The sequence below is a fragment of the Stegostoma tigrinum genome, chromosome 9 (genome assembly GCF_030684315.1).
Source record: "Stegostoma tigrinum isolate sSteTig4 chromosome 9, sSteTig4.hap1, whole genome shotgun sequence".
Lineage (NCBI taxonomy): Eukaryota > Metazoa > Chordata > Chondrichthyes > Orectolobiformes > Stegostomatidae > Stegostoma > Stegostoma tigrinum.
In genome coordinates this window covers 38,128,569-38,146,727 of record NC_081362.1, presented here as the reverse complement: position 1 = coordinate 38,146,727, position 18,159 = coordinate 38,128,569, and the positions used below count along the sequence as shown (strand labels likewise).

The window sequence follows — 18,159 nt, the reverse complement described above, 5'->3', positions numbered from 1 at the left end:
TTATTGTGTTCCCGTCGAGGACGTGAATGACTGTGCATGGGTTACAGATTCACTTGTTGTTTCTTTAATGGTTCAAAACTAGTTGATGTTGATGTGACAGTTTCCTCTGTCTGTTCCATTTGCTTGAAAATAGTTGATTCTAACTTTGACATTCATAAATGAGTTACTGAGCCCCAGTAAGATAACACGTCAAACAAGATACTCAAAATCCCAGGGAGCAGGACTCACTGAGAAGGGTGATTCAAAATATGGTAAAAAGTAAAGGAAAAAAGATGCCAAAAATTAATTGAAACACAGGTATGAAATACAATATGATACTTACATAAGGACAGCTGCTGGGCACTGTGTTACAATAGTTTTCTGTAATAATTGGATAAAGTATGAATTTTGGAGGCAATTGAAAGAATTCACTCTAGCATCAGAAGAGAATGAGCTTCTAAATTGATGTGGCCCCTTTATTTCTACAGGCAAGTGGGAAATGAATTAACTGAAATCAGAAATTTCCTGCAGTTAGTTTAATCCACTCATGGTGTTTAGCAGCTAACAACTGAGGACACCATTTTTTATTCTAGAAGAACTTCACCTAATGCAGCACTTCCACCACGGACTAATACACATCAGCGAAACTGAAGGTAGCATAATAATGAGGGAGGGCTGGTACATTGTCTGACACACTTCCTTTTAAATGAGATTTTAAATCAGGGCTTCATCTACATTTCAAATACTCCAGTTGCAAAAGTAACAGTAAACAAATTTCAAAAGGTACAGAATAGTTGTAGGTGTAGTTAAAGACATGAATTTTCATTTAAATAGTTATTTCTATTATTTTAAGAGAAGCTTAGGAAAGTGTTAAGAGAGAAATAATTGAGATATATGATGACTTGGCCTGGGAATAAGCCAATTCTTCCTTTACTGATATTAGTATGAAAACATATTCACTAAATCTCTTCACAATACCTTACTGGCAAAACAGTAATAGCTTAATTAGCCATTAAATTCAGTCAATATTTTTATGTTATCTGGATCCATTACCCAAATGATATGGACTTTCCAGGTGATCCTACAGAGCAAGCTTGGATGAAATGAAAATCCTGATATCTGGTATAATCATTATGACATTTGTGCAGTAAGAAAATAAGAACATACAAAATAGGAGCAGGTCAATGAACACATGCCCACTCTGTCATTCAATAAGATCATGACTAATCTTCCTCTTTAACACTATTTTCCTGCTGTCCCTTCATACAATCCATAGAATCCTCACAGCATGGAAACAGGCTATTCGGCCCAACACATCCACACCACCCTTCTAAGAGCATCCCAGCCCAACTCATTCCCATAATTTCCCACATCTAACACACTTAACCTAAACAACCCTGGACACAATGGACAATTTAGCATAGCCAATCCACCTAGCCAACTTTGGACTGTGGAAGGAAACTGGCAAACCCAGAGGAAACCCACGCAGACACAGGGAGAATGTGTAAACTCCACACAGATGGTAGTCCCAGGGTGGAATTAAACCTGGGTCCCTGCTTTGAGGCAGCAGTGCAAACCACTGAGCTACCATGCTGCTCAAGTGGGTTTGTAATATATAAAATTCGATCAATTCCAGTCTTGAGAGAACAGCAGAGTAGAAAATGAATTAAAATTGAAGCATAAATGTGAAATATAAGACTACCTGATGGACACTATCATGGCAAAAATACTTTGCCAAAATATTGTGCTTTTATTGTAGAATAAAATTAAATAAGGTTTTACATCATCTACTGTATCTTAAAGTTGAATTGATAAAATTTCTGGCTGCCTACTTCCAGAGGTTACCTCTGTCCACCCAGGCTTGGACATTGAGCATTTTTTAAATTCATTTATATGTTCTGCGTTCATTAATTAACATTTCTGGATAGGCTGGCATTTATTGCATATTCCTAATTTAAAGAGGGCAGTTCAAAGTCATGTAGGCCAGATCAGGTAAGGAGGACATATTTCCTTCCCTAAAGGACACGAGTGAACGACATTAAAATTGATGCTGGTCACATGAATATTTTTAGGCCAGGTTTGAATTAAAAATTTCATACCCTTTTATTGAATTTGAACGCCACCATCTGCCAAGGTGGGATTTGAACCTATATTCCCCTGAAAATTAGCTTAGGACCCTGGATTACTAGTCCAGTGACATGACGATTACATAACTGCCTCCCTACCACAGAATGTACTCCCCCTCCCTTTCCTCAGACGATGTGTCCATCCTGGGCCTTCTGCAGTGCCACAACAATGCCACCCAAAGGTTGCAGGAACAGCAACTCATATTCCGCTTGGGAACCCTGCAGCCCAATGGTATCAATGTGGACTTCCCAAGCTTCAAAATCTCCCCTCTTCCTACTGCATCCCCAAACCAGCCCACCTCATCCCTGTCTCCCTAACCTGTCCTTCCTCCCACCTATCCCCTGCTCCCACCTCAAGGCCCACCCCCATCTCCGACCTACTAACCTTAACCCACCCCCTTGACCTGCCTGTCCTCCCTGGACTGACCTATCTCCTACCTAACTCCCCACCTACGCTCACCTTTACCAGCTCCATTCCCGCCTCTTTGACCTGTCTGTCTCCTCTCCACCTATCTTCTCCACTATCCATCTTCTATCTGCCTCCCCCCCTCCCTATTTATTTCAGAAACCCCTTCCCCCTCCTCCAATTCCAAAGAAGGGTCTAGGCCCATAATATCGGCCTTCCTGTTCCTCTGATGCTGCTTGGCCTGCTGCGTTCATTCAACTCTACACCTTGTTATAGAACATAGAACATAGAACATAGAACATAGAACAGTACAGCACAGAACAGGCCCTTCAGCCCACAATGTTGTGCCGACCATTGATCCTCATGTGTGCACCCTCAAATTTCTGTGACCATATGCATGTCCAGCAGTCTCTTAAATGACCCCAATGACCTTGCTTCCACAACTGCTGCTGGAAACGCGTTCCATGCTCTCACAACTCTCTGTGTAAAGAACCCGCCTCTGACATCCCCTCTATACTTTCCACCAACCAGCTTAAAACTATGACCCCTCGTGCTAGCCATTTCTGCCCTGGGAAATAGTCTCTGGCTATCAACTCTATCTATGCCTCTCATTATCTCATAGGAGTGGAAAGGTCTTTTTTCAAGTGGCAGCCAGTGGCTAGTGGGCTACGGCATATATTCACTATATATGTTAAAGATTTAGTTGCAGGAATTAAACGTAATATCTCCAAGTTTGCAGATGAAACAAAGCTGGGTGGGAGCGTGAGCTGTGAAAAAATGCAGAGATGGTTCAGTGTCATTTGAACCAGTTGAGTGAGTGGACAACTGCATGGCAGATGAAGTATAATGTGGATAAATGTGAGATTTTCCACTTTGGTAGCAAAAACAGAAACATGGATTTTTATCTGAATGGCTACAATTTTAGAGAGGGAATATGCAATAAGGCAGGGTGTCTTTCTACGCCAGTCACAGAAGGTAAGCCTGTAGATGCAGCAGGTGGTGAAGAAGGCAAGTGATATGTCAGTCTTCATAGCAAGAGGATTTGAGAACGGGGCAGGGATGTTTTGCTGCAATAGTGCAGGGCCTTGCTGAGACTGCACCTGGAGTGATGTGTGCAGTTTTAGTTTCTTTATCTGGGCAAAGATATTCTGCCTTTGGAGCAAGTGCGACAATGGTTACCAGACTGATTTCTGGGATGGCAGTCTAAAGTACGAAGAGAGAGTGGTTTTGGTAAGTTGTATCCACTGGGGTTTAGAAGAATGGATAGTGTCACATAGAAACTTGTAAAATTTGCATAGGGCAATATAGGGTAAATGGAGGAGGGATGTCCCCAATAACCATAGAGCCCAGAATGGGGATCACAGCCTAAGAATATGGAATGGGCTGTTGAGGAGAGAGATGAAGAGGACTTTCTTCACCCAGAGAGTGGAACCTATGGACTTCTCTATTACAGAAAGTAGTTGAGACCACAACACAGAATATTTTTGAGAAGGAGTTGGATATAGTTCGCAGGGTGATAGGGAATCAAAGGATTTAGGGAGAATGCAAGATCAAGGTTCTCAGCTGGATCATCAGTTATGATCATACTGACTACCAGAGCATGCTCAAAGAGACAAGTGGCCTATTTCTGCTCCAATTTTCTATGTTTCTGTCCCTGCACAAAACACGAAAATTTGGATGGTTTATCATTCATCCTTCCCATCACTAACTCACAATTTGTTTCTCTTTTACAAATTGTTGCTGTTTGTGGCTGAGACAATAATATTGAGGGCAACTATTCATCAGGTAATCGACAAAAAGATGTGAAAATTACATATGGCGATATTATTTGTGAAAGAGACAGGCAGTTCCAAATCTGGAATGGCTAAATTAATAACATGCAAGCATTTATCAAACCTGACTAATCTGATACAAATTGTATCATGATGTGATATTTGTGCCCTGATATTAATCACTGTTCTTGTTCTCAACAATTTAAAGACATTCCTGTTTTGCTGAAATTTTTATTTCACCAGAATTGAAGAAGAACATAGAACATAGAACATTACAGTGCAGTACAGGCCCTTCGGCCCTCGATGTTGCGCTGACCTGTGAAACCAATCTGAAGCCCATCTAACCTACACTATTCCATTATCATCCATATGTTTACCCAATGACCATTTAAACGCCCTTAAAGTTGGCAGAAGACTGACAATTTTTTAAATAAGACACGGGTAGAGATCAATTCAGAGATAGTAAGAACTGCTAATGCTAGAGAATCTGAGATAACAAGGTGTAGAGCTGGATGAACACAGCAGGCCAAGCAGCATCAGAGGAGCAGGAAAGCTGACGTTTGGGTCTGAACCCTTCTTCAAAAAATGGAGAGGAGAAGGGGATTCTGAAATAAATACAGAAAGAGGGGGAGGCAGATGGAAGATGAATAAAGGAGCAGATAGGCAGAGAGGACACAGACAGGCCAAAGAGGCAGGGATGGAGCCAGTAAAGATGAGTGTAGGTGGAGAGGTAGGGTCGGCATAGGTCAGTCCAGGGAGGACAGACAAGTCAAGGAGGTGGGATGATGCTGGTAGGTAGGAGATGGGGGTGGTGCTTGAGGTTGGAGGACTGGATAGGTGTGAAAAAGGACAGACAGGTTAGGGAAGCGGGGTTGAGGTGGGCTGGTGTTGGGGATGTGGTCAGGGGAGGGGAGATTTTGAAGCTTATGAAATCCACATTGATACCATTGGGTTGCAGGGTTCCCAAGCGAAATATGAGGTGCTGTTCCTGCAACCTTCAGGTGGCATTGCTGAGGGAGATTCTGTTTTGGTAGTTGTTGCAGGGAGGGGTTGTGAAGGATGAGTTGCAGGAAATGCAAGAGACATGGTGAAGGGCGTTTTCGATCACTATGGACGGGAAGTCGCGGTGTGGAATGTCTCACCACGGGACCAGATGTGGCAGAGGTGAAGGAATTGGGAATAGGGGATGGCATTTTTGCAGGAAGGTGGGTGAGAGGAGGTGTTATCTAGGTAGCTGTGGGAGTTGATAGGCTTAAAATGGATATCGGTTTCTAGGTGATAGCCAGAAATGGAAGCAGAGAGGTCCAGGAAAGAGACAGAGGTATCAGAAATGGTCCAGGTGAACTTAAGGGTGGGGTGGAAGGTATTAGTGAAGTGGATGAACTGTTTGTGCTCCTTGTGGGAGCACGAGGCGGCACTGATACAGTCATCGATGTAACGGAGGAAGAGGTGGGGGATAGGGCTAGTGTAGCTTTGGAAGAGGGATCGTTCCACATATCCTACAAAGAGGCAGACATAGCTTGGGCCCATGCGGGTACCCATGGCTTCCCCCTTTGTCTATAAACGTGGAAGGAATTGAAGGAGAAATTGTTGAGGGTGAGGACAAGTTCAGCCAAGCCGATAAGTGTGTCAGTGGAGGGGGACTGGTCGGGCCTGCAGGTCAGGAAGAAGCAGAGGGCCTTTAAGACATCTGTATGGGGAATGCAAGTGTACAACTGGACATCCATGGTAAAGATGAGGTGTGGGGACCAGGGAATCGGAATTTTTGGAGGAGGTAGAGGATGTGGGTGGTGTCATGGATATATGTAGAGAGTTCCAGGACCAAGGGGGAGAAAATGGAGTCGAGATAGGTGGAGATACTTTTGGTGGGGCAGGAGCAGGCACAGACAATGGGTCGACCAGGGCAGTCAGGTTTGTGGATTTTGGGAATGAGATAGAAGTGGGCGGTGTGGGGTTGGGGAACGATGAGGTTGGAGGCTGTGGGTGGGAGGTCACCTAACACGATGAGGTTGTAGGTGGTTTGGGAGATGATGGTTTGGTGGTCGGAGGTGGTGAAGACCCAACAGGGCTTGGTGCTACCTCCACATCACTGAGGCCAGATGCTAGCTCTTTGACAACTCCTCCTACTGGCCCCTGGATCATGACCCCACCCCCAACCATCTGCTCCTTTATCCATCCTCCATCAGCCTCCCCCTCTCTCTCTATTTATTTCAGAATCCCTTTCTCTTCCTTCATTTCAGAAGAAGGGTCCAGACTCAAAATGTCAGCTTTCCTGCTCCTCTGATGATGCTTGGCCCCATGTGTTCATCCAGCTCTATACCATGTTATCTTGGGGAGAGATCAACTCATCTTTAGCTCTATTATTGTAATGTGTTCGCAGTATGTGGAAGTAATTACTAAGGGAAATGGGGAGGTTGCTTTTTATATGCAACTTCATCTATAGTAGCTGTAGTAGACAGCTGTGAAACATTGACCTTTATAGATATTTACATAAATAGAAAATAAACTCTTTGACTTGAAATTTTGAACAGATTACATCCAGATCTTGTTGAGAAATTTGTATTATAAATTTGAAGTATAATTTCCGAGATTTTCTGCGTTATCACTCCTTGTTCACCTTCCTGCCTTTTGCTCCATGCACTGGTGACAGACAAAGCATTTTGGTAGCAAATGGTACCAAATTCATCTGTCTAAGTACTTTTTCTCCTGAGTTACTTGCTGCAGCATGCAGGAAATTAATCTAATTCCTGGAAACCCTGAACAATTATTGCTAGCATTTCATTCAGCTATGAGAGATGAATGCTCTTAGTCTTGTGTAAGAAGTAAAATAACTTGTTCAACTTGCCCTCTTTTTCAACCACTCGAAAGTAAGGAGGTAGTGTGCCAGGTGACAGGTGCTTTAGGGAATAGGCTGCCAAAGCAGGTGTGAGATAGGATGACAAGTGCATGAGTGGGTGTAGTGCCAGTTATGTGAGTATGAAGGAAAGGGATGCCAGATAGGTGAGGCAATTGGATGGCAAGTATGTAGATGCTTACTGTAGTCAGAGTGGATTGGGGACCAGTTTGTCTCCAGTGGGGATGTGTTTCGAGTCAAGAGGAGTCAGGAGATCAGGTCAGATTTGACAAAGGTGTTGTTGGATTTTTCCAGGAGGACTATTAAGTTTAAGTCAGTCAGAACCTTTCAATGTGTTTGACTCTAACTTTGAGTTTGGGCCTTTTTTGGAGGCTTTGGGGTACTGGGTAATTGCGCATCCAGAAATTCAACTTCTAATGCAATTCCCAAAGGAGCCCAGCACTTTCAGGCCTTCCATGTAGTCGCGATGTACAAAACCAGTCACCACTGCTGCAATAACAGTTCTCTTCTTAGAAGATCAAGGCCTTTACTTCCAGGATAATATTGAGAGCTGACGAGATTCATTATGTCAGGGATCTGCAACCTGTCCTTCTGAAGCTGCATATAACTCACATTAGTGACTTGTGTAACTCCTGATTTTGATCAATCAATCCCATTTTGATAATTCAGTAATTTGTTTGTAATGTTTTAAAATTTTATTGACAACATAATTGTGAGACAGTATCAGTCAAGCAACAAAATGGTTAAAATGTTGTCAAAATGTGCTAATCCTTTTTTAAAATTATTATCAATGTTTGAGTAACGGCATTGGGTTTTTAAGATATGGTGTTTTGCCATGTGGTTGCTCTGGTCAGTTAGGTTGTCAAAGTCTGCACTATGTGTCTATCAAACTCTGCTTTAATTTCACCAGCCCGGAACTCCACGATAGCCAGAACTGGGTGGTTGTTAGAATTTCTTTCTGCACTTAATCACACTTATTTACTTTATGTTGGAGACAAGGTTTCTTTTTCTGAGCAACTTTGCAACTTGTGTAGGTTCTAAGACGACTGAACAAACATGCACATCTTCCGCATGTAATCTGTTTATCTGAAATGACATCATTGCAGGTCAGATCATTTTGAGTGATTTAAAGGGATCCATTATACAGTCAAGAATATGAGCAGCAGCTTTTGGAAAGTCTTTCAGCCACAGTCTGTAAGATGATGATATTGCATGCTCCCTTCCGCTTGATTTATTTGTAGCTCTGACCAGTTTGGGTAGAACTTCCTGTGTTTTTTGACATGATATCATTAACTAATGCAGCTACAGAGAGTGCCAGTAGCTTGGGAGCCTTGGTATGTAATATCTGTTTTTATTTTTTGTCTTTTTTTAAAATTTGCATGTGTTTGTACACTTGATTGTAAATTTTTAAGGACAGGTTTGTGTCAATGGATTTCATTGTTCCTAGGTTAAAAAGAGAAATGCTGCATGTCTGATAAGGGCTGTTTTCTCAGAAACTTTACATGAAATTATTTTTGTACAGACTTCTAAGCAATGGATCATAATGTTCTGCATTTAAAAAAGTTAAAATTACATCTGGGTGAATTGACAATTAATGACTGTATTGAGATAACTGTTTGAAAAATGTAAATACTTTAATTCACGACTTTATGTAATATAAATTGTCTTTTAAATTGTTTAATATTATGTCCTGTGAATATCTATTTCATTTCTCATATTGAAATTCAGAAGGTTTTGTCATGAATACTTTGGAATTATGTGGTGTTGTGATGTTGCTAGATCCCAATGTATTGGTTAAAACCTACTGTATAGGGAGCTTCATATCCACAATTCTTTGTACCAGTATTTGCTAACACCAACAAAGCAAGGAGTTTAAGCAAGTATTACCAAGTAGTAGTGGCCATAGTGATAGATGCAAGGACTGTTACAGCAGATGTCTTTTCACTCTGGCTGTTGGCCTTGAGGTGATCTAGAAAAAGGTCATGCAGCACATCTTGGGTTTCAGTCACCCAACAGAGCATATTTCTCAATCTTCCTCCTCTTATTTGCACCCAGTTATTTCTGATGTCTACAGCAACAAAAACAAGTTTTCTTCAATGACGGCTCCATTTCCCTTTAGATGTTTAATAATTTTAAGAAGTCAGTTTGAACATCTTGCTGTATTCAAAGGTCTTCCACATGTAAGAATGTGAATATTTTGTGCTCTGATTTCTGTAGAGACAAATTTTAAAAAGAAATTTCAGCATCCAGTTAAATAGCTGAAAGATCAACAGGTCAAGATGTCATATTTAAGATTTACTGCAACAAGTAACTTAAAAACATTTTTAACTAAACACTATCTTTGTCAGCAACTTGTATTTTCACCCTCAGAACAGCAAACCGACCTTCTCGTTCTTAGTCCTAGTGAAAATACACTTCAACACTGTTCTTTGAATAGGCAATTATTTTTTACCAAAATCTTAGCTCCCAAGGGTTTATTCCCATACTTTTCTCAGCCTCTTAACTTGCAAACTTAGAACTGCTTTTCACAGTAAAGTTTCAGTTTCCCAGAGATTCTGTCTCAAGCTGAAAGAGGGTAACCCTCCCTAACTGCATTATGGGTCTACCTACATCATATGGGGTGGCACAGTGGCTAGCACTGCTGCCTCACAGCACCAGGGACTTGGGCTCGATTCCACCCTCAGGTGACTGTCTGTGTGGAGTTTTCACGTTCTCCCTGTGTCTGTGTGGGTTTCCTTGAGGTGCTCCAGTTTCCTCCCACAGTCCAAAGGTGTGCAGGCTAGGTGGATTGGCCATGCTAAATTGCCCCATGGTGTTCAGAGATTTGTAGATTTGGTGGCTTATAGGGAGATGGATCTGGATGGTATGTTTGAGGGTCAGTGTGGACTTGTTGGGCCAAAGGGCCTGTTTCTACACTATAGGGATTCTATGCACTGCAGTGATTCAAAAAGACAGCTCACCACCACCCTTATGGTAGCTAGCGATGGGCAACAAAAGATGGTCTAGCCAGTGACCATCGCATGAATGAATAAAGAAAACAAATCCGAGTTTTCTGCACTCCTGTGTGCAAACTATTGAAACTTTTTAGTCTCTAATTTCTCCTTCTCTTCCACATCCAGATAGACACAAAACACTGTCAGCTATTCAGTGGTATTCTCGGAAAACCTGTGATCCAATTTTTACATTGGCTGCCTCTGAACCCTCCCCATCACAATGTTAATCCCATGGGTCATTTACCTCGATAGAAATGCTCACTAGCTATCTTTGAGAGCTCAATTTTCTTTGAACTTGGAAATAAATGGACAGTTAAAAGCACAATCAATTAAAACCTGACATTGTCACTATTTTTCTGAGGTTTTGGCAATTTACGGTCTCCAATGTTAACGCAAATGCTGCTGCCATTCTTTTCATTCCAGAAATGCTGTTACTCACAACTGAATGTATTTTTCCCCCATCACTAAATCATCCTTTTTTTAAGGATATTAACCACCATCAGTAAATCACCCTCGTTTTCCAATTGAATAATTTACACACAAAGTCCATTGACGTCAATTCAGACCACCAAAGTTGAGGTAGTGGGGCTGGAGGCTAAATTATAATGGAGTTGAATGGGGAAATAAAACAGTCTACCTGTTGTGGTGCCCAGCTCTCTCTAAAGGCTCAAGAGTATTGGTGAACACCTTGTGCTCCTTCTTCAAGAATACCCAGGCACGAACGTACCCACAGAAAAGCAGAGGCTGCTGCCATTGCCTCCAAGTTTAAATTCCCTGTGCCTGTTCCCGTTAAAACAATGTGACCCCTTCTTTGATTTAATGATCGAACCACCCACTCTGACCGATAGACAGATTTCAGAACTGGTCACGCAACTACCTTCATTGTGCCTTAAATTTAATGACATGGTCCCAAAACATAAAAATTGACTAAACCTCATAATTGAAACAATTGTTTTTCACGAGGGTGTTAATGATGAAATTAATTTGCAATTATTGCCACAAATGTGGGGAAGTGGAAAATAAATACCAAAATGCAATGTTGTTGAAGCAAGGGTTACATTGACACTGAAATTAGTTGAGTTAGTTGCTATTACATCTTTTAAAGAGAATTGCAAACTCTGTTTAGAGATATTCCCAGAAATTTGGCCATGTGACATCTGTCAAATGTGTTTAGTTTGTATCAAAGAGATGGGGCTCTTCGTGATTAAATGTTCATGTCAGTCGTTATTATGTGAGTGGTTGTCCAAACCAAGGAGTCATCTGTAAGCAAGACATGTGGGGGAGCACAGAAGAGGGAGAAATTCACAAAAGACAGCAAACATTGCAGGTATTGATTTTACCAGTGACTCTAATAAAACAAAATTGTACGAACATCAGTTTAGCAATGACATGAATGAATTCACAGCAGCAATTGCTTCTGAACCAACCAGTGTCATGACTGAAGTGGGAAAAGTACACGATAATTGGATCCTACTATTTCCCAAGTTGTGCTAAAATGCATAAAATTCTAGTTAGATCATGAAAATCAGCAATTTCCTTGTCAGCCTGCCATTCAGGAGAATAGAAGTCTACACTAAATTTTGTCATAAGCAGAGAATAACTCTTCATTGTAATCACACTGGCAAAAGTCAGGGGAAAGAAAAAGTATTTCTAATCCACTTTCAGCCTTAAAAAAAAACAAATAATGTATTGATTCGGTATTAAGACAGATAAAAGACGCATAGCTTGCCACAGATACACCAAGTGGGAGAACATATACAGGGAAAACAAAGTTCGGAAGATTAAAAGTCCAAATCAAAAGGTAGAATGTTATTTCTCATAGTCAATTTATACTTAGGTTACACACAGAATCATAGAATCCCAAGAGTGTGGAAACAGGCCCTTCACTGCAATAAGTCCACACCGATCCTCAGAGGATCCCACACAGACCCATCCCCCTATAACCCACTTAATTGACGCATCCCTGAACATTATGGGCAATTTAGCATGGCCAATCCAACTAACCTGCACATCGTTGTATTATGGGAAGAAACCGGAGAACCTGGAGGAAACCCATACAGACATGGGGAGAGTGTGCAAACTCCACACAGACGGTGGCCCGAGGGTGGAATCGAGTCTGGGTCCCTAGCCTTGTGAGGCAGCAGTGCTAACCACTTATAACGTCTGGAACCAAACCCAGTGACTACACAAAGGCCAATAAGCTCTTTCTTTGTGACACTTCTCAATGGCAATTGCCCCAAACTCAGCTCAGCAACAATATTTCTAAGCCATTCCCTCGGCTCTGTCTGGATAAAAGAGAATTTTTAATTGAGTGATACAAATTTCTTTGCAGGAGAGGCTATTATCCTCTTGACTTCAACCCTACTGGTACCTGTACCTGTATTGAGACTCTTTCCTGAACTTACATTCCCCTGGACTCTTTAAACATTTATGTCAATTCCATTTTAATGGTCTTCTCTGCAACTGATTAACCACTTGTGGTGAAAAATCCCAAATTGTGGCCAATGTAAAAATGATCCTTCTTCCTTCCATAATAACATAAAACAAAGAATTGTTGATTTTGGAAAGCAGAAATAATACAGAAATTGCTGGAAAAATTCAACAGGCCTGGCAGTATCAGTGGAGAAAATGCAGAGTGAATGTTTCAGATCCAATAACCCTTCTTCAGAACTAAAAGTAGCTGATTCTTTCTTCCATCTTGGTTATTCAATGAGAGTCTGAATTCTCTGTTTCTTCATTCCCCATTTACCATCCATTGGGAACAACTTTCGTAAATGACAGTGAATTGCTAATTTATACTCATCCAATTACTGGGTGCACCTCACTGCGCCAATTCCACATAATACTTTGCTGCTGAACCAACGTCTGTGGAAATTCTGGTGACTATGTCTTTCTCATTTCTGAGTATGTATATATGCATCAAGGTTTAAAACTCAAGACCTCTTCCCCACCTGCCTAAGAATTAAACCCTTGAGACCCCCACCTCTTCTACACATGAACAACACTCTCCTGAACTTCCTCAACTCTGGGCAGCTGCCAATCATTCTTCCTGCTCTGATCTTCTCAGTTTTTGGTAACCCATTCCTTCCCATGCTCTGAATGTTCAGCATCCTTCAGCCACTGTTCACTGTTCTCCAACCTGCCATCTGGTGCTGATTCTATCTTGTCAAAAACCCTGCATGACCTCTGACTCCTCACTAATTCACTGTGACTCAGTCCCACTTCCAACAACCCTTAATCAGGGAGATTAATTTTAGAAAGAGCTAGCACAAGCAGAATAGCAGAATGGCCTCCTGGGAGCTACATATCTGTCACTCTGCATAGCTCTTAGAAATCAAGAAGTGGTTTTGGCAGAGCTGAGTAAAAACCTAACTTTATTTTGGTGATATTTAAGCCTTTGTTTTGATTGGGGTTGTGGTAGGTAATTTTTCATATCAGTTGTGGTTAAACCTTTGCCTGAAGGGATTTTTTTTTCCTTTTGCAGGTGTATAAGCTACAGTTCTGAAAAGAACCAATATCTGTTACACAGCCTCAGTCTATACCCATCTATGAAGCTTGTGCATGTTTTATTACTGTATTGTTGAAACCAAATTTAAATGACATATGCTGAGTGTGTCCATTTTTAGATATTGCATGCACCGTATTTTAGCATAATTGTACCAAAATAGATGTTTGTGTTTGGTTAGATTTTTTTCAAGTAATGTGCAAAAGGAGTTCTTATAGGCCACAATGCATGAATCACTCGCTGCTTTTATCTTTGAATTTTCATTCTGGGAGTCTGATGTCTGGGAGCCAGCCCATTGTCTGTGCTGTTGTATCAGTTTTCCGTCTCCTGGCGACAGATTCATAGTTTTTAATTGCCTGCTGCATGGGAAAACCAGGTTTAACCATTTAGATGCTGGTAGCCAACTTAGAACTGTTAAGCTCAAGAATCTGAACTGACAATCAACATAAAATTAACCATGAACTAACTAAAAACACAAAAGTATGCATTCGGAGAGGGTTGCTAACTCTTTGGACAAGTTCCAGCAGTTTAATTGCATGATTTCCCAATCTCAACAGCCCTGAATAGTAAAACAACATTTATCCTTTGTCAGTGCTTTTACAGTTAATGAATGGAAAGGGCTAAATGCAAGTGGAAAATAAACTTCAATTTTCTTGTTGTCCTGTGACTTTCCTCCTGGATTGCGTACTTTATTGAGCAAATTATTTGATAATTCTTCACAACTCTAAACCTGTCTTGGAGGTTTGACAACTCCACATTCAGGAGAGGTGCTAAAGTTCCTGTTTCGTAAAGGTTCACTGGCTCAGCCTTTGTAATTGTGTTGCCTTGGAAGCTAATGATTCTGAATAAGGTTTGACGGAGACATAGTTCCAGTATGAAATTTTATGAAAGTTAATGAAATCACTCAACAGAAGACAGTATCCTGTCAAGAAGTCACCGTTAATTTACAAGTGGAGAGTCTTACCATATTCCAAAATTGGCCTAACCAATGTCCTGTACAGTTGCAATATGACCTTCCAACTCATATACTCAATTCAATGACCAATAAAGACAAGCATACCAAATGCCTTCTTCACTATCCTGTCTACCTGGATCTCCACTTTCAAGATGGAGTCATTGCCTCTGAATGAGTGCCCTCTGCAATACTAAAATTAATTTTCCTGTGGTTTGCTTCCAGGAAAATTCATTCCAGACAGAAAAGTGCAGGGAATTTGGGCAGAGACCTTTTGCACATTCTGTTGCCCTCGACCTGTACCAACAAGGCAGATTCAAACTTGCTCCTATTTTTAATGGCACTTGGCAAAGTTGAGTGCTGCGCACAAATTACTTGCAATCAGCAAATTTCATAGTAGTGAGGCATGACAAGGTGTGTAGGACTTCTTTTCACAGACACTAAATTTTGCATTTGGAGATTTCTGACAGTGGTCAGAAGACCCAAGGCATGTGTCCTGCTCTGTAGCTTTTACTATATTTTCAACCCATCATTAAACTTGCAACAGGAGTGTCATCAATTGACCTGTTTTTTCCAACAATGAGATTGCAGTGTAGAGAGAAAGAAACACAGCAATTGAACCTGTTGGGTCTTGCTGTCTAAATGTTTCAACAAGTTCACTAATAGTTCAGGGCAAACTGATATCAAGATCAGTCGGAGTCTACTGAATAATCTGTAGGAGACCAGGATAAATCCAAGTTAAATACAATATTCAACATCCTTTTATCCTTTGTTCATAAGGTATGGATAGTGCAGATAAAACCAGCATTTTCCCCTAACCCCTACTGCCCTTGAGAAACTGGATGTGAGCTATCTTAAACTACTGGAACCCAAGTGGTGCAAGCATGCTAACGTGCTGTTAGAAAGGAAGTTCCAGATTTTGACATGGCAACAGTGAGAGAGGAACAACTGAGTTTGAAGTCAGAATGTTTAGTGACATGGTATGGAAATTACACGTGGTTGTGAAGACTCTTCAAATAGTGCACCTTACACCATCCCAGTGAGGCAGGACAGTGCATACTTCCAAATTGTTCTACACCCCAAGACTACTTCCAATTCACCTCACAACTTCACTATCTCGGCAATGCTGGAGAATGTGATGGCCCTTTACTGTATCCTTGCAATTCCTACCCATTCTCACTGTTGATACCACTAGCACTATAGATTCTGATATACAGATCTATTACCTTCATTCAGTTCCACGCATAAGGCAAATTGATCTGATTTGACCATTAATGGTATTGAAGCAGTTTGAGAATCGCAGACATGTGACAAATCTTTCCCTTCTGCTGTCTGAAAATGTATAACAGATTTCACCCGTAAAGTGTATGCATGGTGCCAAACTACTGGACATTCCAGGCCCAGGTTCTCCGCTTACGATTTATGATTATCCCTCAACTCGATACGTAGCACCTTGAGTTCAATCCCAAACTTATAAATGTGTTTTCAGATATCTAAAAGATAAATAGAGGCAAAAGTGGACATTGGACTGTTGGAAAATGAGACTGGAGAAGTAGTGATGGGGAGCAAAGAAAGGGCAGGGGAACTGAATAGGTACTTCGGATCAGTTTCAACAGTGGAAGATATCAGCAGCATACCAGAACTTCAAGCAAGTCGGGGGAGAGGTGAGTATAGTGCCTATTACTAAGGAGAAGGTTCTGGAGCAGCTGAAAAGTCTAAAGATGGATAAATCATGTGGACATGATGAATCACACCCCAGAGCTCTGGAGGACATCGCTGAGGAAATTGTGGAGGCACTGGGGCTGATCTTTCTGGAATCACTAGAATTAGGGAGGGCCTCAGAGAACTAGAAAATGGCTGTTGTGACACCAGTGTTTAAGCAGGGAGGAAGGCAGAAGACAGGAAACTATAGGCTGGTTAAGAGATAGTAAGAACTATCTGACCTTGATTGATGGTAAGATTTAGAGTCCACTATTAAGGATGAGATTGAGGAGTACTTGGAAGTACATGGCGAAATCGGGCTGAATCAACACGAACTCATCAAGGGGAGGTCGTGCTTGACAAACCTGTTAGAGTTCTTTGAAGAGATAACAAGCAAGTTAGACAAAGGAGAGCTATTGGATGTCATCTATTTGTACTTCCAGTTGTCCTTTTGCAGGATGCCTCCCAGGAGGTTCTAAATAAGATAAGATCCCATGTTGTTTTTGACAGGGTATTGGCATGGATGGAGAATTGGCCATCTGGCAGAAGGCACACAGTGAGGATAAAAGGTCTTTTTCGGTATGGCAGCTAGCAACTAATGGAGTTACGCAGGGGACAGCGTTGGGACCAAAACTTTTCACACTTTATGTTAACAATGAAGGAATAGAGCGCACTGTTACTAAGTTTGCAGGTGACACATAGATATGTGGAGGGGCAGGTAGTGTTGAGGAACTGGGAAGGCTGAAGAAGGAATTGGACAGGCTAGGAGAGTGAGCAAAGAAATGGCAAATGAAAAAAAAGGGGAAGTATGAGGTTTTGCACTTTAGCAGGAAGAATAGAGGTATAGACTATTTTCTAAGCGGGGAAAAGTTTTGGAAATCTGAAGCACAAAGGGACTTGGGAGTCCTTGTTTGGGATTCTCTTAAGGATAACATGTAGGTCCTGTTGTTGGTTTTGAAGGCAAATACAATGTTAATATTCATTTCAAGAGGACTAGAATACAAGAGAAGAGATGTACTACTGAGGCTGTTTAAGCTCTGGTCAGACTGCATTTGGAATATTGTGAGCAGTTTTGGGCCTCACATCCAGGGAAGGATGTGCTGGCATTGGAGGGGGTCCAAAGGAGGTTCATAAGAATGATTCTCAGAATGAAGAACTTGTCATATGAGGAGCAGTTGAGAACTCTGGGTTTGTACTTGATTGAGTTTAGAAAGATGAGGGAGGATTGCTTTGAAATTTATAAAGCACCGAGAGACTGTAGAATGTTGTGGAGGCAAAGTCATTGAGTGTCTGACAGAGGTAGATAGATTCTTGATTAGTAACGGGGTCAAAGGTTATGGGGAGAAGGCAGAAGAATGTGGTTGAGAAACATATCAGCTATGACCCAATGGCACAGTATACTTAATAGACTGATGGCCTAATTCTGCTCCTGCATCTTATAGTGTGATGGTCTCAGTGGTTGCAGTGGGGCTGTTAAAAATTTCAAAGCAATCAGATATGGTTAATATGGTTTTGTGAAAGGGAAATCATGTTTGATTAACTTATTAGAACTGTTGGAGGAAGTATCAAGCAACGTAGATAAAGCTGTTTATGTGATGTTAGATTTGCAAAAGGCATTTGATAATGTGCCACATCAAAAGTTGCTAAAATAAGAGATCATGGTGTGGTGCATAACATTTTGTGCACGGATAAACAATTGGTTAGCCAACAGGAAACAGCAGAATAAATGGTTCATTTTCAGGTCGACAAGATGACAATTTAGAATCTATATAAATGGCTTAGATGAAGTGACTGAATGTATAGCTGCTAAGTTTTCTGCTGACACAGAGATAGGTACAAAAGTAAGGTGGATAGAGAGATTTTGCAAAAGA

At 41.2% G+C, this 18,159-nt stretch overlaps 1 protein-coding gene across 2 annotated transcripts in view; it reads left to right on the top strand.

Annotated features, from left to right (window-relative positions):
* The window catches only part of ipcef1 (interaction protein for cytohesin exchange factors 1), a 169,033-nt gene that overhangs the window by 49,020 nt on the left and 101,854 nt on the right, over positions 1-18,159 (top strand). The window contains exon 1 of one of the 2 annotated variants that reach the window (XM_048535946.2): positions 8,392-8,471. The exons of the other annotated variant lie outside the window; for it this stretch is intronic. Within the exon in view, the coding sequence (XP_048391903.1) occupies positions 8,418-8,471 (54 nt within the window). The 5' untranslated portion in view covers positions 8,392-8,417. Of the gene's footprint in view, positions 1-8,391; positions 8,472-18,159 lie in introns of those variants that run through there. 2 annotated transcript variants of the gene reach the window in all.